Genomic DNA, 21,256 nt, shown 5'->3' with positions numbered 1-21,256 from the left:
GGATACCGTGTTGAACGTACCAGTCTTGTAATGCATGAACAGTTGCCAAAGTCCATCAGTCTGAACGCCGCTGGGTGATGGAAAATACTTCCGTGTCTACACCCTAATCCAAACGTAAACAACTCACTCACGCGCCTGATTTCAGTCGGCCCACAACACCATACACCACACAACAGCCGCTCTTCCGCATCACAGCACCCCACCCGGTCTCGCCATCCCAGCATGTTTGGCGAAGACCCGCTCGAGCGGGAGAACCGGGCGCTGAAGCAGCGGACCAACGCCCAGGGTGGGTCCAAGCGGCCCAAGTGCGATGTTGACCTCCAGACGCCCGTCTCTCGGTGCTCGAGAGCGATGTCAAGAAGCACGAGGCGCAGGTCAAGGAGTCGACCCGGGTCGCCGACTACGAGAGGGACAGGGTGTGTTGTGCTGATATGTAGCGGCGTCGCAGCTGACACCCCAGGCAAACGCAGAGGAGGAGAGGGCGAACAAGGCCGACGCCGCCCTCCGCGAGGCCAACAACGAGCTCGCGCAGCTCCGCCTCAACGTGTCCAACTTTGAGACACGGCTGCGCATCGAGACGGACAAGTCGGCTGGTCTGGAGCGGGACCTTAAGCGGGTCGAGTATGGTGCGTGAGGGTGCCGGGCAGGGCTGATACCAGATCTTGAGTGTGCCTCGTCGTCGGTCGGGTCGCATTCCGCGGCGGACGCCAAGCTCGCCGCAAGACTCAAGGCGCTGGAGCAGGAGCTCCACCGAAAGGATTCAGAGCTGGCACAGGCGCGCGCATTGGTGAGCCGCGGGGCGTGAGCAGGGCTAACGGCAGGCGTCGAGACCAGCGTCCACTTCGACAACGCCATCACCGAACGGCCGCGGCCGCAGGCGCTCGTCGTCCATGAGCTCGGGGCAGGTCACCGACCTGACCTCGCAGCTGGATGCTGCGCGCGGATCGACCCAAGCGTTGACGTCCCAGCTCGACGGCGTCAAGTCCCAGCTCGCCGCAGTCGGCAGGGAGCGCGACAAGGCCGTCAACGAGAAGATGGCGCTCGAGAAGCGGCTCAAGAAGGAGACGGAGGAGCTCAACGACCGCATCGACGACCTCACGTTCGAGCTCCAGGCGGTCGGCGGCGGCGCGCCCAAGCCGTCCAAGGAGGCCGAGCGGACACTGCGCCAGCTCAACGAGGCGCTGGCGCGGGCCACCGCACTCGAGGCGGACGTCAAGGCGAAGGAGGAGGAGATCGTGTGCCTGCAGGCTGGCCAGGGCTCGGACGAGATCGCCCAGTTGAAGGCCACGGTCGAGGACCTCGAAGGCCAGCTGGCTGCCGCGCGCACCTCTGCCGAGCCGGCATCCCACCACCTCCAGCGCGAGCTCAAGGCAGCACTCCGCCGCGCCGATGCGAAGGAGCGCGAGTTGCAGAACCTCCAGCTCGATCTCAACGACGCGAAGGAGGAGATCGGCGAGCTCCGGGCGGCTACGCCTGCGTCGGGCTCCGACTCCCGCGTCCAGGACCTGGAGGAACAGCTTGCGACTCTGACAGCGCAGCAGGAGGCGGCTTCCAAGGGTGCTGAGGAGGCTGAGAAGGCTCTGTCACAGGCTGCTGCCGAGCTCGCAGTGTCCAAGGAAAGCTTGGACAAGGAGCACGAGCTCGCCGAGCAACTTCGGGCTGATCTTGCGGTGGGTTATTGGGTCTGGGGAATGCTGACAAGCAGGCTGCCACGGCGTCTGCTGAGACCTCGGCCACTGAGGCGGGCACCGCTCGTGCGGCTTTGGCTGGCCTCGAAGCGAAGATCACCGAGCTGGGTGCCAGTGCCGAGACGTCTCGCGAGAAGATTGCCGCTGTAGAAGAGGCCCTGGTTGCTACGAAGGAGCAGCTCACGACTGCGGTTCAGAGCGAAGAGGCTGCCAAGACTCTGCTGCAGGAGAGGGAGGCTGCCATCACCGCCCTTGAGGAGAAGCACAAGGCCGTGGCCGATGACCTCGCCCGACTCAAGGAATCGACCGCGAGCCTCGCCAACCTGCAACAAGAACACGCCGACGCTCAACAGCAGGTCACGGAGCTGCAACAGCAAGTTGAGGACCTCGGGTCTAAGGTTCGCGAGGCCGAGGGCGCTGTCGCCGAACTTGCCTCGGCGCGGGAGAGCCTTTCCGCGGCCCAGGAGGCGGTCACAGCGAAGGAGACGGAGCTCGTGGAGCTTGAGCGATCCTTGAGCGAAGAGCTCGAGTTGGCCAAGACTGGCATCGACGAAAAGGCGGACGAGCTGAGGATTGTGCAAGAGGACCTTGCCCGTGCCCTCTCCGACCAGAAGACGACTCAGTCCCGCCTTCTCGCATTGGAGGAGGAGCTGTCGAGCCGTATGTCGGGAGCAAACACCCCGACTGTGGCTTCGTTCGGCGCCAAGGCGACAGACATCAACCTCCTCAAGGCGGCAGAGCCGGTTGACGACAACCGAATGAACCTGATGATGAACAAGATCCAGCGTCTTCGCCAGGAGCGGAACGATCTCAACGGACAGCTGTCGTTTGTGCAGCACGAGCAGCGGTTTGCCGTCCAGGAGGCGACCGAAGCCCGTGATGCGGCCAACGAGGCGCTGCGGTCCGCTCAGGAGGACCTGGCCACGAGATCGGCCGAACACGACTCGCTGGTGGCTCAGCATGATGCCCTTGTTTCCGAGCATCAGTCGCTGCAAGAGCGCGCCGAGGCGCTGGAGAAGGACACCGACCGCGCTGCTCGCCTCCAGCAGATCGAACAAGACCTCCTCCAGGTCAGCTCTGAGCGCGACGCCATTCAGCAGAAACTCAGCGACGCTGAATCCCGTGTCGCCGAGCTCGAGGACAAGCTGAAGCAGGCGACTGCGGAGGGAGAGGCGACTGCTTCCAAACTTCAGTCCTCGATCGAGGCAGAGAAGGAAAAGCGACGCCTTGCTGAGGAGCGCATTGGCGAGCTTCTCGTCTCTCCTGCCGGTTCGGAGTCCGCGGACCAAAAGGAGTACCTGCAGACCCTGCACGGCAAGATCAAGCGCCGCGAGCGTAAGTAGCGGCGACAATACAGCTGCTGACAACGTCACAGAGGCGATCAAGGCTCTGCAGGCTGAGAGCAAGAAGAAGGACATGAACTTATCGGTCGCCGAAGAGAGCCTCAAGGATCTCAACGACGAGAACGATACCCTGCAGAAGGACCTTGCGGCTGCCCAGGCTCAGCTGGAGACTGCCCAGGCCGCTCAGCAAGGAGCCGAAGGCGCCCAGGCAGCCTTGATCGAAGAGAAGACCGCTCGGGTCGAGGAGCTTGGCCAGGAGCTGCGTGCACTTCAGGCTACGTGCGACGACATCAAGGCTGAGCGCACGGGGCTCTCCGAGCAACTTGCCGCAGCCGTTCAGCAGCGCGACGCCTTGATCGTTGCCGCAGCTGAGACCGCGAAGGAGCTTGAGAACGGCCACGGTCAGCTCGTGCAGAACAACCAGGAACTGGAGTCAAAGCTGGCGTCTGCCAGTGGCCAGATTCAGAAGCTCGTCGCCGCGGCCGCTTCTACGTCCAACGATGTCGACAACTTCATCCTCGCTCTGGCGACTCAGCACCGTCGCGTCACCGTCGCGACTCGCCGCGCCACGACCGCAAGCAGCGCTTTCAAGAACGCCCTTGCCAAGGTTCATGCCCTGGAGAACGAGCGCTCTGACCTCCTCGAACAGGCCTCAGCTGCCGATGCGACTGCAGAGGAACTTGGTGCCACCCGCAAGCTTCTCGAAGAGGCTGAAGCCCGATCGACTCTCGCCGAGAAGAAGGTGGATGACCTTGCGACTTCTCAAGACCGCACCCGTGCCGAGCTCGAGGAGCGAGTTGCAGCGATGGAGAGCGAGCTTCAGGCCAGGGGCGAGCGTCTGTCTGCATCCAGCACTGAGCACGAAGCGGCTGTTGCCGATCTCAACCGCCAACTCGCTGAGGCCCGCAAGGAAGCGGAAGCGCAGGCGGCCGACTATGCCGCCCGCGTCCTCGCTGCGCAGAACGACATCTCGTCGTGGTCGTCCAGTCTTGACGAGCTTCGCGTGGAGTTGTCCCAGGCGCAGAAGGAGCGGGACATAGCTCGCGAATCGGCGGAGACGAAGGCAGTGGATCTCGAAACCTCAAGAAGCGAGGTTGTCAAGCTGCAGGACGCCGTTGCCAACGTTGAGGCCCAGCTCGCCGAAGCAGCCTCGGCCAAGGAGTTTTCCTCTGCCCGTGTCGAGGAGCTCGCGGCGGAACTCGAGAATGCGAAGGCCGACCACGCTGCGCTCCAGGAAGAGCTCGACCAGACCGCCGAGTCCTTCGAGGAGTTTGAGAAGGAGCATGCCGCTGTTCGCTCCGAGCTGGACGCGGCTCAGGCGTTGCTTTCTGAAAAGGAAGAGGATGTGGCCAAACTTCAAGCATCTTACGACGCGGCTCAGCAGGAGAACAAGCAGTCTTCATCTCGCTTGGCCTTCATGGAGAAGCAGCAGAAGGATCTCACACAGCGTCTTGCTGGCCTGCGAGAGCAGGTCTCGGCTTCCGAGGAGCAGGGTGTCGCGGCCAAGCGTTCAGCCGCTGAAATCGAGCGCCTCGAGAAGAAGGTCGCCACGCTGCAGCAGACGGTGGATGAGCTCGACGAGGACCTCAAGCGTACGTTTCTGCCGCTGCAGCCAAGCTAACCTAGCAGGCACCATGGAGTCTCTGTCTTCCAAGGTACAGGAAGTCGAGGATGCCGACGACAAGGAGGCGGACCTCCGCAAGAACATGTCTAAGCTCCAGAAGCGCGCCGACAAGTTGGACCGCCAGAACAAGTCGCTCGTCAAGGAGATCGAGACGATGAGGACGACTATGACTCAGCTTTCTCCCCCCAAGGAGGCCGCCCCGTCGCCTGCTGCGGTGGCCAAGCCATCACCCATTGCGGCCCAGCCCAGCATTGCCGTCCAGTCACCTGCGCGGGCAGCACCATCGCCCGCGCGCCAGGTGACCTTCACGCCCAACCCCCGCGTGCGCGAGTTCAACGCGTTTGAGCCCCCGTCTGCGTCCAAGAAGTCCCCTCCGATGTCGCAGCCGGGCACGCCGTCCCAGCGTAGCAAGCGCACGCGCGAGGACGATGAGGAGCGCCAACTCCCAACCGAAGTGCGCGTGCAAGCCGCCCCGGCGTTCTCGGTGGGCCAGTCGCCCTTACCCACCGCCCGGCAGCCGCTGAGCGCGACGAGGGCACTCAATGCCAAGACGCTCGGCCGCCGCTCCCTCTCCGGAGAGAAGGCAAACGACAAGCCCAAAGCGGGAGCCTACTTGACACCGGCTGAGAAGATGTACCACGACCGCTTAGCCGCGCAGAAGGCATCGCCACACCCTCAGCCAAGGGCCACACCCAAGGCATCACCACACCCGCAGTCGCGTCCCCTCGGCTCTCGCAACGTCTTTGCCAACCCCGAGGGCTTACGGTTCTAGCGTGCTCGCCCGTATCTTGGTCTCTCTGGCTCTGTAGCATGTACCCCGGCTCTATTGTACAAGTATGCATTTAATGTCTGCGCTGTGGCATGTACGTTGCCCAGTACCACACATGCCATTCATACACATCTAAAGCTTTATTCTATGTCTCCGGATCGCCCACGCAAAGGCGCTCACGCCAGCGCTGTAGGCCGTGAGGATGGTCATCGAGGTGAACGTGCCCGCGTACATTGTCTTCATCGACACGTTGATGAGGCCCGTGAGGAGGTTGGCGATGAGGAAGACGACGAGGCCGTTGCGGTTGATGGCGTCGAGGAGGGGCGGGCAGGGCGGCGCGGGGCTCGCGGGCGGGAAGAGCCAGAGCTCGATGGCGAGGTAGAGTGCGAGGGCCGTCGTGTTGTAGGCCACGGTCCAGACGACGTACGGGAGGTTTGCGAAGCGGCGCGAGACCTTAATGCCGAGGACGTACGACAGCGCGAGGGCGGCCCACGAGATGGTCGCGTACGACACGAGCTCGAACGCGAGCTGCGTCTTGCGCTTGGTCGCGCGCTCGGCGAGCTGGCGCGAGTCGAGGCGGTGCGCGCCGTCGTCGTCGGCCTTGGGGGGCACCGACACGCGCAGCACCTTGTCACCGGCCGATAGGCCCAGGAGGAAGATGGCGCCGTAGCCGGGCATGCTGGCGATGCCTTCCTTGTTCTCTCCCAGCAGGCCGGGCCGTGCCGCGGAGAGGAGGAAGGCCTGCAGGCCCGTGTTGCTGAGGACCAGCTGCTGGACTGGGGCATTAGCGGAACACTGGGGGTCAGAACGTACCGGCTGTCAGCAGCAGCCCGATCGTCGTCCAGCGCAGGTACCGCCGCAATGGGAGCAGCGCGGTCGCGAGGGCGGGCACCAGCCCGAGGGTGAAGAAGAAGTTCCAGTGCACGCCGTACTCAGTGAGGTGTTCCTGCCTGTCAGCGGGAATCCGCACCACCACTCACGGGATACTCTGACCCCTTGACCATGAGCAGGCGGACAAAGCCGAGGGCGAGCACCGGTGCCGCGCGGCGCAGCGAGCCGATCAGTGCCGGGATCCACCGCCGCCTTCCCGACCGCGGCGAGAATGTCCGGCTCGACACGATGCCGAGGCTAAACACAAAGCTGCCGACGCCGATATCCATGAGGCTCGTGCCAAAGTTCTCGCACTTGCCCAGCACGCGCGGGAACACGGGAAAGTCGACGGCCAGAATCGCATGCACCGTCATGAGCATCATGTGCGCGCGGTACACCGAGAGGAAGGGGAGCAGGGTATCTCCGCGGGCCGTGCGCTCTGCGGCCACGGGGGGCCGCGGCACGGAGAGTTTCGGCACTGGGCGGTCCGAGCGCTGCTGGGGAGACGGGGGGATCGAGCCGATGTCAATGTGGATCGGGGACGTGGGGCTGGGGCTGCGGCGGCGTCGCGGCTCTTCGGGCGGGAACAGGCTGGTCGGGGACGCGGCGGCGGCCTCCTCGCGTGCCTGCGCCAGGCTCTCGGCGACGAGCTGGCTCGGGAGCTTGATCCCGCTAGCTAGGGGCGAGCGCGGGCCGGGGGACAGCGGCTCGGCGTCCTCGTCCGAGTCGGACTCGTCGAGCCACTGCCCCTTCGGCTTTGGCGGGGGAGCGGGGGCCGGCGCGCCGAGCCAGAGGAAGGCAGCTGCGGCGGCGAGGAGCGCGTTGAGCGTGAACGCGCGGTCCGCGAACAGCGTAACGGCTAGCAGCGTGGGGAGGACCATAATCGCCCAGTCCCAGGCCGGGGAGCGGAATCGGCGCGCCGCGATCGCGTACAGCGCGTAGGCGGTCTGGTGTGAGCTGTGGCCCGGGGGTGGGGGACTCACGAACGCCGCGGCGCTGACAGCGCTGACGTGGAAGACTGACGACCCGGGGTTGTCGGCCACAAAGGCCTCCTTGGCCTCCTTGTAGCTCGACATTGCTGGGGGGTTTATGGCAGGAAATCAACACACGTTGGGCGCGATCGAGCCGTGATGTGATGGTACCCGCGTCATGCGGGGTATAGTCGCTCCGAGTGATGTCAGCCACGGCGGCATCACCGCAATTGCCGTGGTCGAGGCCACGTGGTAAAGTACGTGTCGAGAGGCAACATTTGATAAATCTGCCCCCGCCCCTACTTCACTTTCGCGATTTTCTAAAGTCGCCAGTACAGCGAATGTTGAGAGCGACGGCACCACCCACTACCACCTCGACTACCCCGACAACACCGACAACAACATGAGCGGACGCGGCGGATTCTCACGGGGCGGCGGCGACCGCGGCGGTCGTGGCGGCGGACGCGGTGGCTTTGGCGGCCGTGGCGGTGGTGAGTGGCGGGTGTGGGGTTGGCTTGTGGTCTTGCGACCCCCGGCCGAGGTGGACCATCTCGCAACCGACGGTGCTAACAACCCCCAGGCCGTGGCGGCGGACGCGGCGGCTTCACCCAGTCGTACGGCCCCCCCGACACTGTCCTCGGTGAGTAGCTACGCTACCTCCCCTGACCCAGCTAACCCACCCCCCCCCCCCCCAGAGATCGGCTCGTTCATCCACCCCGTCGAGTCGGAGATGCTCTGCTCGCTCACCGAGCCCACAAAGATCCCCTACTTCAACGCGCCCATCTACCTCAACAACAAGACGCAGATCGGCAAGATTGACGAGATCCTCGGCCCCATCAACGAGGTCTACTTCACCGTCAAGATGGACCAGGGCATGCTCGCGTCCAGCTTCAAGAAGGACGACAAGGTCTACATCGGCGGCGACAAGCTCCTCCCATTAGAGCGATTCCTCCCCAAGCCCAAGGCTCCCGCCGGCCCCAAGGTCAAGCGCGGACGCGGCGGTGCCTCGGGCGGCCGCGGTGCCCCCCGTGGACGCGGCGGCTTCGGCGGCGGCCGTGGCGGTGGTGGACGCGGCGGCGGATTCTCGCGCGGCGGTGGCCGTGGCGGTGGATTCTCGCGCGGTGGCGGCGGCGGTGGTGGCCGCGGTGGGTTCAGCAGCCGTGGCCGCGGTGGCTACTAGAGTGGTGGAGCCTTGTAGTAGAACATGTATCAGGTATACCCAGGAGAGGGGGGAGGGGTGCTGCTGGCTGGGGAGGTCACGGGAGAGCTCGCTTGCAGGGCACCGGCTACTGGGCTCTCGTTCCGTCCAAGAACGGACGGAGCGCGGTTCATGGCGACACGATGCAACAAGGACGCTGTACGCCGTACTCCACTCGCACGCAGCCAGGAGTTGCAGGTCTCAGCGAAAATCACTACCTTCCCCACGGGGTCGACGCTGGCATTGTGGCGGATCCACACTGCCTCGCGACTTCCTCGTTGTGCGCTTACCCACCCCAATGCATCCCCTGACTATGGCCGTCGCGACAGGCTGTCTCACCGGCACTTCAGCTTTCCTTGAGCCGATTGTTCTCAGCCTGCAGGGCACCGTTGGCTTTCTCCGCCTTTCATTTTTAGTTAACGCCGAACTTGCGCGTGGCCGTCAACCTACCTCTTCCAATCGAGATCGAAAGTAGTCGACGTCGGCTGACATCGCCGCAAGTTGCTCAAGGAGATCCTGGTTGGCGGTTTCTGTCTTTCGAAGGGCCTCGAGGGTGTGGGTGTGGTCCGACTCCGCAAAGACTTTGACATCTTGCTCCAGACATGTCCGCAACTGACTTATTGTTTCGTTGGACAGATCGAACAGTTCGTTCAGGCAAGATTTGCGGCGGACGAGTGTCCCTGCCAGACTCTGAATGACACGCTCCAGATCCGGGGGTGCTCCCCTACGCTTGATCTCGCTCGCCTTTTGCAAGTCGATGATCTTCTCAACCCTTGACTTGAAATCTGTTCGATAGGTTGGGCCGTGCAGATCGCCTTGAGACAAAGAGGGGTTTGTATCAGCAAGAACCTGTTCCTACGGAGATGCACTATTAGACTGGCTGCCGGAAATGTCATGGAGTGGCTCACAATGCGTCGGATGTGGTCGCCCAATGGGCCATCCAAGGCCAAAGCCATACCGGACCTGCCCGATGTGACGCTGCCGAAATCATCTTCGTCGTCAGACTCGTCGCTGGCAGTTGCGTCAAGGCCAGTGATGAGGCGGGAGTCGTTGTCGAGGTCCATCTCATCCTCGGTTCCGCCCGGCTGCTGAGGGTCTTGCATGTCTTCGTCCTTGTCATTGGCCTCCTCATCCTGTCGCTCGTTCTCTTCCTGTTGCTTGTTCTCTTCCTCCGGCTGGTTCTCCTTCTGAGAGTCCTTCTTGTCCCCAGGACGGGAGTAATAGCTTCGGGTATGGACCTGACCGTCCTTAAAGGTATGCTGGCCAGCGCTTCAGCGCCCGTTATCAACACATTAAGCGGCCACTCACGCTCTCTATCACCTCCTTGGTATATCGCTCAACCTCGAGCATTGTCGACCGATCATCCGGAAAGCATAGGAGGAGGTTTCCCCTCAGGAGCCTCGTCGCGATGGAGCACCTATAGTTGCAACCACGACAGGCGTTGCTCTCGAAGAAGCCCCTCCCCCCTTTGGCGACCTTCAGCGGTCTGACCCAACAGTCGATGTCTCTTCCACGGTCTCGACACTGAGTGCACCGAGCCTGGGGCGGAGATCTGCGTCGGTTAGCTCAGACATGGGAACAGCCAGCCCTCGACCACTCACTTGAAAATGAACTTGCCACCGGGGTCCCTTGGGTGGCGTATCTTGCGGTCCTTGATGTATCCCAGTTGCTTCATACGCGCACCACTAAGTACGGTGCCTTCCTTGACATCATCCAGAAGCCGCCTCCCTGTGTAGGGTATAGAGTCCGAGCCTGAGTTGCCATCGGCTGTCGCTGTCGTCCTCACCGGCGGCATGGCGTAGGCGTGGGATCTGGTGTGAGGGCCCTTTTCTTTCGTCTTCGTTGAACTCTGAGGCCGTCTCCGAGGATGTCGGCGGCTTCAAGGTGTCCCGAGCCACCACGCACTGGGCCCTCACGCTCGTCGCCCCTTATGGCGTAGGTGCGGCAGTGCGCTTGATGGGTGTGGTGGTGGAGGGTGTGCGGAGAGAGAGAAGGTGTGAGACGGCCGATGGACGATGGACGGGCGGTAGTGGGAAGTGGGTGCTATGTTGCCCAACAGAGAGTTAGGAGAGGATGAGGATGGAGGTGAGTTATGTTCAGGCATGAGAGATGCGCCGATCCACGGACGCAGTGACACGCAGCAGGCGTCCGGTGTGGCGCCCCGACCGCCGCACACACACACACACACACACACACACACACACACACACACACACACACACACACACACCCCGAACGCAGAGCACACAAAAGCAAGTCCTCGGGTGACCGTACAGACCGGCTTCGACTCGATGCACCAGTCCTCGGGCCAACCGGACAGACTGGGGCTCGATCCCAAGTCCTCGGGTGAACCGCACAGACTGGGAGAGCCGCGTCTGGTCACACCACTGAACCAGACGAGCATCGAATCTGGCTGTGGGCGGCACTTGGGCTACATAAGGCGCTGCTCCCTCGTCGTGGAGGGGTCAACACGTCCACACTCGAGGAGAGCACTCATAGGAGGTTGGTGCCGAACTCCGATTCAAACGTCATTAGGAACCAACGATGAATCATTAGTTCTGACCATCAGGCATTAGCGGGATCAAGTATCGATCGCAATAGCGGATTCAAATCCACCTCGCTCCAGTCACCCTGCGCTTCCATCTGTTACATGCTGCTGCAACGCACTCGTCCCCTAATAGACTCGTTTAGTACACGCGCTTGGCAGGAGGGACCTAATGGCGTCAGCATACGGGAAGGGGGGAGTGGGCTCACCGTCTTGCACTCGTTCTCGTCGAGGGTGTGCATGATAACGTCCCTGTACTTGAGGTCGACCGCGGGCGACTCGGGATTATGCTGGAAGCTCAAAGTGTGCCTGTTCACGTCAGCGACAGCATGCTAGCGGCACGATCAGAACTCGCTTTTGCCAAGTAACATCATCACGGTCCCTAACTAGGTCAGCAAGCATGCAGAAGAGTTGTGGAAGGGAGGACGGAGGAGGGCGGCTGGGAAGGGTGCAACACCAAAAAGTGCCACACCCGCCCGCCGCCACCTCCACCTCCACTTCCTATCACTCACGGGTAGTCCTCGCGGGCGTGGGCACCACGCGACTCCTTGCGGGCGGCGGCGGAGACGACAGTCTGGATGGCGTTCTGCATAATGTTGCGGAGCTCGAGGGTCTCGATGAGGTCCGAGTTCCAGATGAGGGAGCGGTCCTTGATGCCGACCTGGTCGTACGACTTGTAGACCTCGGTCATGCCCTTGACACCGTCGTCAAGCGACTCCTGGGTACGGAAGACGGCAGCGTCCTTCTGCATGGTCTTCTGCATGTTGAGGCGGATGGTCGAGGTGTGGAGAGGGCCGTCCGAGGTGCGGATCTTCTCGAGGTTCTCGATCGAGGCCCGGCCGAGCGAGTCGTCCATGGGCTTGTGGGGGGTGTTGGGCTTGAGGTTCTCCTTGATGTGGTTGGCGGCGGCACGGCCGAAGACGACAATGTCGAGGAGCGAGTTGGCACCGAGACGGTTGGCACCGTGGACCGAGACACAGGCGGCCTCACCGGCGGCGTAGAGACCGGGGACAATCTTGTCCTTGCCGTTCTCGTCGACAGTGATGACCTCACCGGTGTACTTGGTGGGGATACCGCCCATGTTGTAGTGGACGGTGGGGAGGACGGGGATGGGCTCCTTGGTGACGTCGACACCGGCGAAGATGGCGGCCGTCTCGGAGATACCGGGGAGACGCTCGTGGAGAATGTCGGGGGGAAGGTGCGAGAGCTGGAGGTAGATGTGGTCCTTCTCGGGGCCGACACCACGGCCCTCACGGATCTCGACCGTCATGGAACGCGAGACGACGTCGCGCGAGGCAAGGTCCTTGGCGGTGGGGGCGTAACGCTCCATGAAGCGCTCACCCTTCGAGTTGAGGAGGTAACCACCCTCACCACGGGCACCCTCGGTGATGAGACATCCCGAGCCGTAGATACCGGTGGGGTGAAACTGGACGAACTCGAGGTCCTGGAGGGGGAGGCCGGCACGGACGACCATGGCGTTGCCGTCACCCGAGCAGGTGTGGGCCGAAGTGCACGAGAAGTAGGCACGACCGTAGCCGCCGGTGGCGAGGACCGTCTTGTGCGAGCGGAAGCGGTGGAGGGTGCCGTCCTCCATGTTGAGGGCAATGACACCGACACACTCGCCGTCCTGCATCAGGAGGTCGAGGGCAAAGTACTCGATGAAGAAGTTGGTGTTGTGGCGGAGCGACTGGCCGTAGAGCGAGTGAAGCATGGCGTGGCCGGTACGGTCGGCGGCGGCGCAGCAGCGGTAGGCCTGGCCGCCCTTGCCGTAGTTGAGCGACTGACCGCCGAAGGCACGCTGGTAGATCTTGCCCTCCTTGGTACGCGAGAAGGGGAGACCGTAGTGCTCGAGCTGGCGAAGAAAAAAGGGCGGTCAGTGCGGGTTCCGTTTGTGCGCTCGCCGAGGGCGCTCGCTGCGCGCAAACTCACCTCAATAACAGTGTGAGGCGCCTCACGGGTCATGTAGTGGATGGCGTCCTGGTCGCCGAGCCAGTCGGAACCCTTGACCGTGTCGTACCTAATATCCGTGAGTCCGGTGGCCGCGGAACAGCAAGCAGTAACAACTCACATGTGCCACCTCCAGTCGTCCTCGGTCATGTTGGCGAGCGCGGCGTTGATGCCACCCTGGGCAGCGACCGTGTGACTCCTAGTGGGGAAGAGCTTGGAGATACACGCAGTCTTGAGGCCACCCTCGGCTACGACATGTCAGTTTCTCCGGTGGCTCTGAGAGTGTCGCCAGACTTACCAAGACCGAAGGCAGCACGGAGACCAGCACCACCGGCACCGCTGCGGGGGTCAGTTTGCCTCTTTCGCCCTCTCCCTCTCCCTCTTGCCGCCTAGGCAGCCGGTGCGACTTACACGACGACGGCGTCGAACCTGCAATAGGCGTCAGTTGATTCGTCCTAAAATCTGGCCGGCCAGCCAACTCCCCGGGCCCAAGTCGCCCGAGAAGCAGCAGCAACACTCACTCGTGGTCAATGACGGGGTAGCCCTTGTGCGTGCCAATGTTCTTGCGGGTCAGCACGTCCTGCAGCTAATGACCCACCTTGGCCTCGGCAGCGCGGTGCGTCTGCGAGGCAACGACGTAGCCGCGGGCGTTGCGGCCGGCGAGCTTTGCAGCGGCGGTGGGGCGCGACACGGCGCGCGAGAGGCGCATCATCTTTGCTTTGTCGTGTGGGGGAGAGTGGTGAGCAAAGGGGAGACCCGACTTTGTTGAGACAGGGGTTTTGCGACTTGCGTCTGTGTGTGATGAGAGCGAGCGAGGAGGGGTGACGCCTGGCGGGGCGGACGTCGACGGCTGCAGTGAGGCCGCCCGCGCCAGTGACAACTGTTGCTACCAATACAAAGCACCATTTGGTCCCTTCGGAGCGTCCCGGGCAACTCACCGTACGGTACAAATCCGACTATTTCCACCGACAAGTGCCATACCCCGCGACCCTCTCAGCCAATGAACACAGCGCTATTAGCACCACCCAGCGACACGCGACACCGATCGCACCCACTACCACGGCCGACTCGGCCTTCTACGTCCTCCAGGCCTCGACGCTCGACGCTTCCCACACCCACCCACACTAGCTCAACAAATCACTGCTTCTGATCCATGCTATGTGAAAATGTGACGACTACAGGGGAGGGATACTAATACGATTGTGGTGTGTGGTGGTGACGGAGCAGACTACACAAGCCCCCTACACAACCCACCACACGAGTGCCCGACAGTGTGCTGCCAAAGCCACTCTATGCCTACACAAACCAAGGCACATGTATGATGCGCTTAGAAAATCCAGTCCTCATCCGCCTCGGCCTCTGCCCATGGGAACTTCTCGCGACTGCCTTGTCAGCACGACGGAAACTCGGCCACTCACAGTGTCTTTGAGAACAGCTTCTCCAGAGGAACCTCGTACTTCTTTGCCCAGGCCACCGTCAGACGAGGGTCCTGTGCGCGTCAGTACTCGCTCTGGCACTCGTCCTGGTACCAAACTCACAATGTAGTTGATCTTTGACGTGCCCAGCGCGACGTCCTTCAGCTTGTCGCGGTCGCCCAGTTGCACCTTCTGGGTAGCAATGCGTTCGTCGACCTTGGAGATCTGCTCCAGCAGCTTCTCCTCGGTAGCTGTCGTGATGAGCAGCTGCTACCCACAGCATAGCCGCACTCACCATTCCCCTTTGGCTCCACCTTGCGCGACTTCCTCTCCTTGGCGAGCTCCTTGAACTCGACCTCAATCTCCTTGATGCGCTCCTTCAACTCGGACTGAGGCTTGGGCTTCTCCTTTTGCTCCTTCAGCTTCAAGTTGTCCTTCTCAAACTTCTTGGTCGCCGTGTCAATCGCCTTCTCCTTCAGGCTGACCTCGTGACGCTCGATAAAGTCGTCGTCCATGTCCGACTCGTCCTCGGCCAGCTCGGGGTGCTTCTTCTTGGCCTTGGGGTTGAGCGTGAAAAGTTGCAGGCGAAGCTTCATGCGCTGGTACTTGACCGCGCGAATCTTGTCCTCGGCCTTGGCCTTGGACTCCTCAAAGCCCTTGCTGACCGTCTTCTGATGGTTACAGAGGATGGCGACATCGCGGTTCGCAGTGTTGTAGGCGGCAATCTTCTCGGCGACAGTACCGTTCCTTGGTGTGTTCTTCAGCTGCTCCTGGAAGGTCCACGAGGCGTTGTATGTACGGAACACCTTGGCGGTGAGCCCCTTCATTTGCTCCTGAAGGTAGCGGTTGAGGAGGGTAGTCTGTTCATGTTAGCGGGTGAACCATGCTCTTTCGACACCCACGTTCAAGCGGTCAAACAGGTCATCGCCAGTCTTCTTAGGCTCCGCCTTGAAGATCTTGATGTTCTTGAACACCTGAGCATCGACCTCGACCTCCTGGTGGAACCTCATCGAGTCCTTACCCAGGAAGTCGAACACGACCGTGCTTGGCGGCTTGAGGGTGACGTGCTCGTAGCGGAGCGAACAACAACCGACAGTGTCGGCCTCGTCCTCGCCCTTTTCGTTACCAGCACGGAGGGCCAGACGGTCGACAAAGTACAAGGCAGTGGCACGCTGGCGGTCGGCCATGACCTTGGACTTGAGGTCGACAGTGTAGTCGGAACGGATACGGCCGACGTGTTTCTGCACACACTGTTAGCAGAGGTCCCTCAGTGTGTCGGTCTACTCACGATGAGCTCACGGGCCTTCTCAAACTTGGAGCGGTCGCTCTGGCCCTTCCAGGAACTAGCTGCCGAGAGGAAGACATACTTGGACTGGCCGTTGACGTTCTCCTTCCAGTGGGCGAGCCAGGTGACAGTGTTGTCGTGCTGGATACCCTTCCACTTGCCGGGAACGTTGGGGATTGGGACAGGCGCGTCCTTGCCAATGTTGATGATAATGTCCTCGGGTCTGAGGCGGTGCTTCCATGTGCCCTTCTTGGGGTGCTCGCCACGGCCACGGAACAGTCCAGGAGGCTCGGCACGGAAGTTCCCCAGTTTCTCCTTGCGACCGTCGACAAGGGCGTACAGGTACGGCTCCTCAAGCTTGTCTTTGGCGTCCTTGGCAGCCTTCTTCTCGTCCTTGGTCATGGACTTCTTCTTTTCGCGCTCCTCCTCAAAGTGGTCGTACATGGGGCGGAAGTCACACTTCTCGAACTTGGTAACCTTGACATTCTCCTTCTGCACAGTGTTAGCAGGCCATCTCCATTGCCCGCGCTTAGCTTACAGGAGGGTACTGTGCAACAACAGCCTTGAAGTCCTTGAAGAAGTTCTCGATAAAAGTCTTGTCTTTCGCGTGGTCGGTCTCCAGCATTGCACCGAAGAAGCCAGCGACCTCTTCAGACTCTGGCGGAAGAGTGAGGGGAACACCTGCACTCGTCAGTGCCCCGCGTCTTCAGTCCACACACAGATACTCACCATCGTACTTCATCCTGACGCTCTTAGGCAGGGGGACATATGGTGGAGGGAACAGCACACCGTTGTGCACCAGGGTCGTCCACTTGGAAGAGCCATCGCCCTCGCCCTGCTCCCACCATTTGTACTGCTCATCGGTTAGTGCTTGCCGCCGCGGGGACGTCTGCTCAGCTCACAGTGCCGTCTTCCTCATCATCACTGCTTGTGTCAGCTGGGCCTCCCCATGCGTTTGCCGCCACTCACCCCTCCGTCTTTGGCTTCTTCTCCTTCTTGACTGCCTCCTTCTTCACGGCAGTCTTCGCCGGCGCTGCCTTGCCCTTGGCAGCCTTCTTCGCCAACGGCTTGTCGTCCTCGCTGCTCTCTGGCTCGGCCTTGACCTTCGAGGCCGCACCCGAGCTCCTCCTCGCCGCAGCGGGCTTGGCAGCAGGCTTGGACGCCGACGTAGGCTTCCGTCCCTTGGCGAGGGGCTTCTCTTCCTCCTCGCTCGAGTCGTCGTTGACAGGCGGCTTCTGGGCGGCGGCACGCTTTGATGGCGGCTTGGACGAACCGTTGCTCGAGCGCGGGGCGGCACGCTTCTGGGCCAGAGGCTTCTCGTCCTCCGAGTCAGAGTCGGCAGGTCGTGCAGGCTTGGAGGAGCCATTCGTCTGGTTCACACGACCAGTCAGCAACAGTGGGATGATGTGGCACGGGTAAGCTCCCGTCACCATCACTCACTTTTGGCTCCACGGGCGAGGAAGGTCCAGCATCACTCTCGTCGTCGTCACTCTCGACGATACGGCGCTTCTTGGATGGTGCAGAAGACACGCGGGGCTTCTTGCTCTGCAAAGTCGCGTCAGCAAGGCCAGCCTACGCGTCTGCAATGTTGGCCACCACCTAGGCCCTGAGTGCCTACTCATTGGCTGGGTGGTGCCACCTAATCTCGCGGGGCGGTACGTACCAGAGGCCGCTCATCCTCGTCGCTCGATGCAGCAGCACCGGCACGTTTTCCATTCGTGACTGGCTTTGCCCTCGACAGTGGTACGTCGTCCTCGTCGTCGCTGCTTTGGCCGTTGGCTGCTGGCCGCTTATCGGGGGCGCCTCCGGTGGAGGTAAATGTTGGTGCCTCCACAGTTGTTGAATTGGGAGCCGACATTGTGAGATGTGCGATGGCGAGAGCGAGGAGATGGGTAGGGGTGTTTATGTATCGCTGGGTAGAATGATGGGGTTTCGCTAGAGTCGGGGGAGTATGATGGGAAGGACAAAGGAGATGAGGTGCAAGAGGGAGTTAGGATATGGCAATTGTAATTATGATCAGGTCTGGGGGTAGAGAGGGGGAGGGAGGACACTGGCCGGGGGGGAAGGAGGGCTGAGTGACTTGACTCCGTGGGCGGGCGTCGACTTGGTGCATTCAAGTTCACATTGGAGCCCAGCAAGCCTGGCGGGCAGGCAGGCAACCAGACAGAACACTCGCCCGACGCGTCTGGACTTGGCTCCCCTTCTGGCGCTCCTTGTAGGCTGGCTGGCGCTCCAGTCACCGCCCCTGCACCGCGCTCTCAGCCATTGAGCCTTCCCGCCCCGCCTGCCCCGAGCGAGCGAGCGAGCACCCGACGCCTTCCACGGCTAAGTTCCAAAAAGTACTCCCAGGGTGGGGCGGGAGCAAATTCAAGACGGAGAAATGACGGTGTTTGACTGCGTGGCAGGGCGCGCAGAAGTCGCCGCGGGGTGGGCGGGGGTCTGTGCGGTTCCGGCGTGTCCTACGAAGGTGGTGATGGCTGTGGGCTGTGGCTGCTTGGCTGGCTGCGTGCGTGTGGTGGAGGTGGGTTGGGCTGATTTGGGCCCAACACGTCAGTCCCTTGGCCATTGACACGACAAAAGACGGCTCGTAAACACACACGGCCCATCGCACAGCGGGGCAACACTCGACACGTCGTAGCTGCGATAACAATACGACACCCGCGTCACCCACAACCCAAAGACTGGGCACGGGCACCAGCACCGACGACGACGGCCTACAACGTCCACAGTCCAAGCCGCCTCCACAACAACAGCCGCCCACAATGAACTACCTCAAGTCGATCACCACCTCGGTGCTCAACTCGACCGGCGTCTCATTTCCCTTCTCGATCGGCGAACGTATTCCTGGGCTAGAGGCAGGGAGCACAATCTGGGATATCCGCGAGGGCGTCAAAAAAGTGCGCAAGGCGACCATGGCGAGATGCTGACCTTCCCCCAGGATGACGGGACACCCCTCACACTGTTCATCTTTGACTCGACGCTGGGGCCGCTGCAGCCGGGCAACAAGGACCGACGGACACTGTTCCAGCTGGCCAAGAACTCGCTCAAGAAGCTGCGGACGATCAGGCATCCCGATGTGTAGGTTCGTTGCACTTGGCCCGCGCTCACCCCCAGCCTGAAGTACATCGACTCGGTCGAGACAGAGACGCACATCTACATCGCTACAGAGCAGGTGCGGCCGCTGCAGGGCGTGCTGCGCGACTGGGAGAGAGGCGGTGCGCTCGCTTCCACGAGCGCTGTCAAGAACAAGGAGGGCAAGGAGGCATGGCTCGGCTGGGGCATCAAGAGCATATCCACCGCGCTCGCGTTCCTCAACGCACCGCCGTTGTCACAGCACCATGCGTACCTCCTCCCCTCGACCGTGTTCATCACGCCTGCGATGGAGTGGCGCCTGGCGGGCTTCGACCTCCTGACCGGGCGAGATGACGCATCCGGCGTGCTCTGGGGCCTTGGTGGGCTGGCGCCGGGAGGGGTGGGCGACTACTCCAGCCCCGAGGTGCAGAAGGGCGGCTGGGGAGTACTCCGAGAGTGAGTTGAACGATGGGAAAAGCCAACTGACACCGCAGCACCGACCCTGCCCAAGAGGACATCTATCTATTGGCCATGTTCATCTTCCACCTGTACAACCCCGAGAAGCCCATCCCCAAGTTCTCAGGGCCACCAACCCCGGCGTCGGCAGGCTCGCTCCCCAAGAGCCTCTTCCCGCTCTGGAAGCGCATGCTGAACCCCAATGCGCGGACACGACTCTCGACCGTCAACTTTGTGGCCGAGGCGCAGTCGACGTCGTTCTGGACGGGTAACCCGCTCGTCAGCCTAGTGGAGGGCCTCGACGGATTCGAGCTGCGGTCGGATGGCGAGAAGCAGCAGCTGCTTCGGATAATCAAGGACTCTGCGGATGCCGGGACTCTGTCCGAGCCGTTCCTCGTCCACCGCGTCCTGCCTAGCTTGCTCCACTCGCTGTCGCTGCCCGACGCACCAAGCGCACTCATGCTGCCGCTGGTGCTGGCCATTGGCAAGACTGTCCCGCCCTCGACATATCCCAAGGTTGTGCTCGAGCCCGTTGTCAAGCTGTACGCCAGCCCCGACCGCGGAACGCGAATGGCACTGTTGGAGGGCCTCAACGAGTACGCCGACAAGCTCGACTCGCGAACGGTCAACGAGCGCGTGTGGCCTAACCTCATCACTGGTTTTGCCGACACTGTACCCGTGATCCGCGAGGCGACCATCAAGGCCGTGTACCCCTTATCCAACAAGGTACGTGCGTTTGTGAGGGCGAGGCTGACGTACATAGCTCTCTGACCGCATTCTCAACAACGACCTGTTGCGTTTACTGGCCAAGATGCAGCAAGACGTCGAGCCGTCTATCCGAACAAATACGTGTATCCTGCTCGGCCGCCTCGCACCTTCGCTCAACTCGAACACAAAGAAGAAGGTCCTCGTGCCGGCGTTCGCCCGCAGCTTAAAGGACTCATTCGTGCACACGCGCGTGGCAGCTCTGATGTCGCTTATGGCTTCGATCGACTGCTTCGACACCGAGGACCTCGCTGCACGAGTAATCCCCAACATGACGTTCGCTCTCGTCGACAAGGAGAAGCTTGTGCGCGATCAGGCGTTCAAGGCTGTTAGCATTTTCCTGAAGCGGGTCGAGGAGGGCGCGGCGAAGATGCCCGAGACGCAGCTGAGCGACGAGGCGCGGGCACCGGCAGCGCTGGGATCCAATCCCCCTGCTCCTGCTGCCAACGGCAACTCGAGCTATGTCAACTCGGCGGCTGGCGCGGCGGCGGGCGCAGCGGGCTCGCTGGCAGGCTGGGCGTTCTCGACGCTCAGCCAGCAGATCTCGTCGCGCGACGCCAACTCGTCGCTCACGGCCGCGTCGTCCAACATTGGCGAGCTGCCAAACTTCCAGGCGGCACGCGCCGCCGCGGCAGCCGAGACAAAACCGAGCCCGGAACCGACGCCATCCTACGAGCGCCCCGCGCCGTCCAAGGTCTCGTCGTTTGGCGCGCCCAAGCCCGCGCGCTCGGCACACGGCATGAAGCTCGGCGGCGCGTCCAAGACGCACAAGCCGAACAACGATCTGGCCGACGCGCTGGCCGCCGACTTTGAGGACGACGAGGTCGCCAACGCGTGGGGCAACGACGACCTGATCAACGTCAACGCCGACGACGACGACTGGACAGCGTTCGAGGAGGCACCGACAGAGGTCGCCGCCGCGCCGCCACCCCAGTCGTACTACATCACGCCGGCGGCCAAGCCCACGCCAAAACCCGCACCGCCAAAGCCTGCGGCCGAGCCAGTCGCGCCGAAGCCCGTCAAGGTGACGCCCGCGCCCCCCGCTGCCGCCAAGTCGCCGCCCCCGACCGAGTCGGCGCGCAGCAGCATCTCGGAGCCGTCCAAGCCGGCCACGCCGCAGCCCAACCTGTCGTCCCTGTCCAAAGAGGAGAAGGACAAGGAGATGGCGCGGCGGCGCGAGGAGCGCAAGGCGCGCATCGCGGCCATGAAGGGGAAGAAGTAGCCGCTGCTTGTAGCCCATTGTATTACAGTAAAATCCATCCCACTATTACACCTAACCTATGGGTTGCCTAAATGTTGAACGGGGCC

At 62.2% G+C, this 21,256-nt stretch overlaps 7 protein-coding genes across 7 annotated transcripts; 3 read left to right on the top strand and 4 right to left on the bottom strand.

Moving 5' to 3' along the window:
- Positions 1 to 222: 222 nt before the first annotated feature.
- Positions 223 to 5,427, top strand: Q8F55_003940 (uncharacterized protein; the record flags this gene model as incomplete). Its single annotated transcript, XM_069352467.1, has 7 exons — positions 223 to 286; positions 325 to 416; positions 461 to 626; positions 835 to 1,670; positions 1,706 to 3,023; positions 3,064 to 4,623; positions 4,661 to 5,427. The coding sequence occupies 7 exons, from the start codon at positions 223 to 225 to the stop codon at positions 5,425 to 5,427; spliced, it is 4,803 nt and encodes a 1,600-aa protein (XP_069209885.1).
- A 129-nt stretch (positions 5,428 to 5,556) lies between these two features.
- On the bottom strand, positions 5,557 to 7,370 carry GWT1 (Glucosaminyl phosphatidylinositol (GlcN-PI) nositol acylation protein; the record flags this gene model as incomplete). The annotated part of the gene is made up of 4 exons (XM_069352466.1): positions 5,557 to 6,200; positions 6,238 to 6,370; positions 6,405 to 7,241; positions 7,278 to 7,370. 4 exons carry the CDS (start codon positions 7,368 to 7,370, stop codon positions 5,557 to 5,559), a joined length of 1,707 nt encoding a protein of 568 aa, XP_069209884.1.
- A 298-nt stretch (positions 7,371 to 7,668) lies between these two features.
- GAR1 (H/ACA snoRNP pseudouridylase subunit) lies at positions 7,669 to 8,445 on the top strand (the record flags this gene model as incomplete). Its single annotated transcript, XM_069352465.1, has 3 exons — positions 7,669 to 7,756; positions 7,846 to 7,905; positions 7,961 to 8,445. The coding sequence occupies 3 exons, from the start codon at positions 7,669 to 7,671 to the stop codon at positions 8,443 to 8,445; spliced, it is 633 nt and encodes a 210-aa protein (XP_069209883.1).
- A 364-nt stretch (positions 8,446 to 8,809) lies between these two features.
- Q8F55_003937 (uncharacterized protein) lies at positions 8,810 to 9,813 on the bottom strand (the record flags this gene model as incomplete). The annotated part of the gene is made up of 4 exons (XM_069352464.1): positions 8,810 to 8,866; positions 8,914 to 9,248; positions 9,422 to 9,710; positions 9,772 to 9,813. 4 exons carry the CDS (start codon positions 9,811 to 9,813, stop codon positions 8,810 to 8,812), a joined length of 723 nt encoding a protein of 240 aa, XP_069209882.1.
- Positions 9,814 to 11,150: 1,337 nt separating this feature from the next.
- On the bottom strand, positions 11,151 to 13,667 carry SDH1 (succinate dehydrogenase flavoprotein subunit; the record flags this gene model as incomplete). The annotated part of the gene is made up of 10 exons (XM_069352463.1): positions 11,151 to 11,177; positions 11,218 to 11,317; positions 11,364 to 11,390; positions 11,521 to 12,860; positions 12,938 to 13,025; positions 13,077 to 13,203; positions 13,254 to 13,294; positions 13,367 to 13,384; positions 13,477 to 13,517; positions 13,554 to 13,667. The coding sequence occupies 10 exons, from the start codon at positions 13,665 to 13,667 to the stop codon at positions 11,151 to 11,153; spliced, it is 1,923 nt and encodes a 640-aa protein (XP_069209881.1).
- A 615-nt stretch (positions 13,668 to 14,282) lies between these two features.
- TOP1 (DNA topoisomerase 1) lies at positions 14,283 to 17,513 on the bottom strand (the record flags this gene model as incomplete). The annotated part of the gene is made up of 12 exons (XM_069352462.1): positions 14,283 to 14,337; positions 14,374 to 14,444; positions 14,494 to 14,621; positions 14,666 to 15,230; positions 15,273 to 15,611; positions 15,659 to 16,147; positions 16,194 to 16,336; positions 16,385 to 16,508; positions 16,558 to 16,579; positions 16,625 to 17,025; positions 17,096 to 17,200; positions 17,319 to 17,513. The coding sequence occupies 12 exons, from the start codon at positions 17,511 to 17,513 to the stop codon at positions 14,283 to 14,285; spliced, it is 2,637 nt and encodes an 878-aa protein (XP_069209880.1).
- Positions 17,514 to 18,417: 904 nt separating this feature from the next.
- CEX1 (Nuclear aminoacylation-dependent tRNA export pathway component) lies at positions 18,418 to 21,170 on the top strand (the record flags this gene model as incomplete). The annotated part of the gene is made up of 5 exons (XM_069352461.1): positions 18,418 to 18,552; positions 18,594 to 18,733; positions 18,770 to 19,183; positions 19,222 to 19,909; positions 19,947 to 21,170. 5 exons carry the CDS (start codon positions 18,418 to 18,420, stop codon positions 21,168 to 21,170), a joined length of 2,601 nt encoding a protein of 866 aa, XP_069209879.1.
- Positions 21,171 to 21,256: the final 86 nt, after the last annotated feature.

This window comes from Vanrija albida, assembly GCF_041260175.1.
Source record: "Vanrija albida strain AlHP1 chromosome Unknown contig_3, whole genome shotgun sequence".
NCBI lineage: Eukaryota > Fungi > Basidiomycota > Tremellomycetes > Trichosporonales > Trichosporonaceae > Vanrija > Vanrija albida.
Note: the sequence above shows the minus strand (reverse complement) of the source record. Positions and strands in the feature narration are given on the sequence as shown.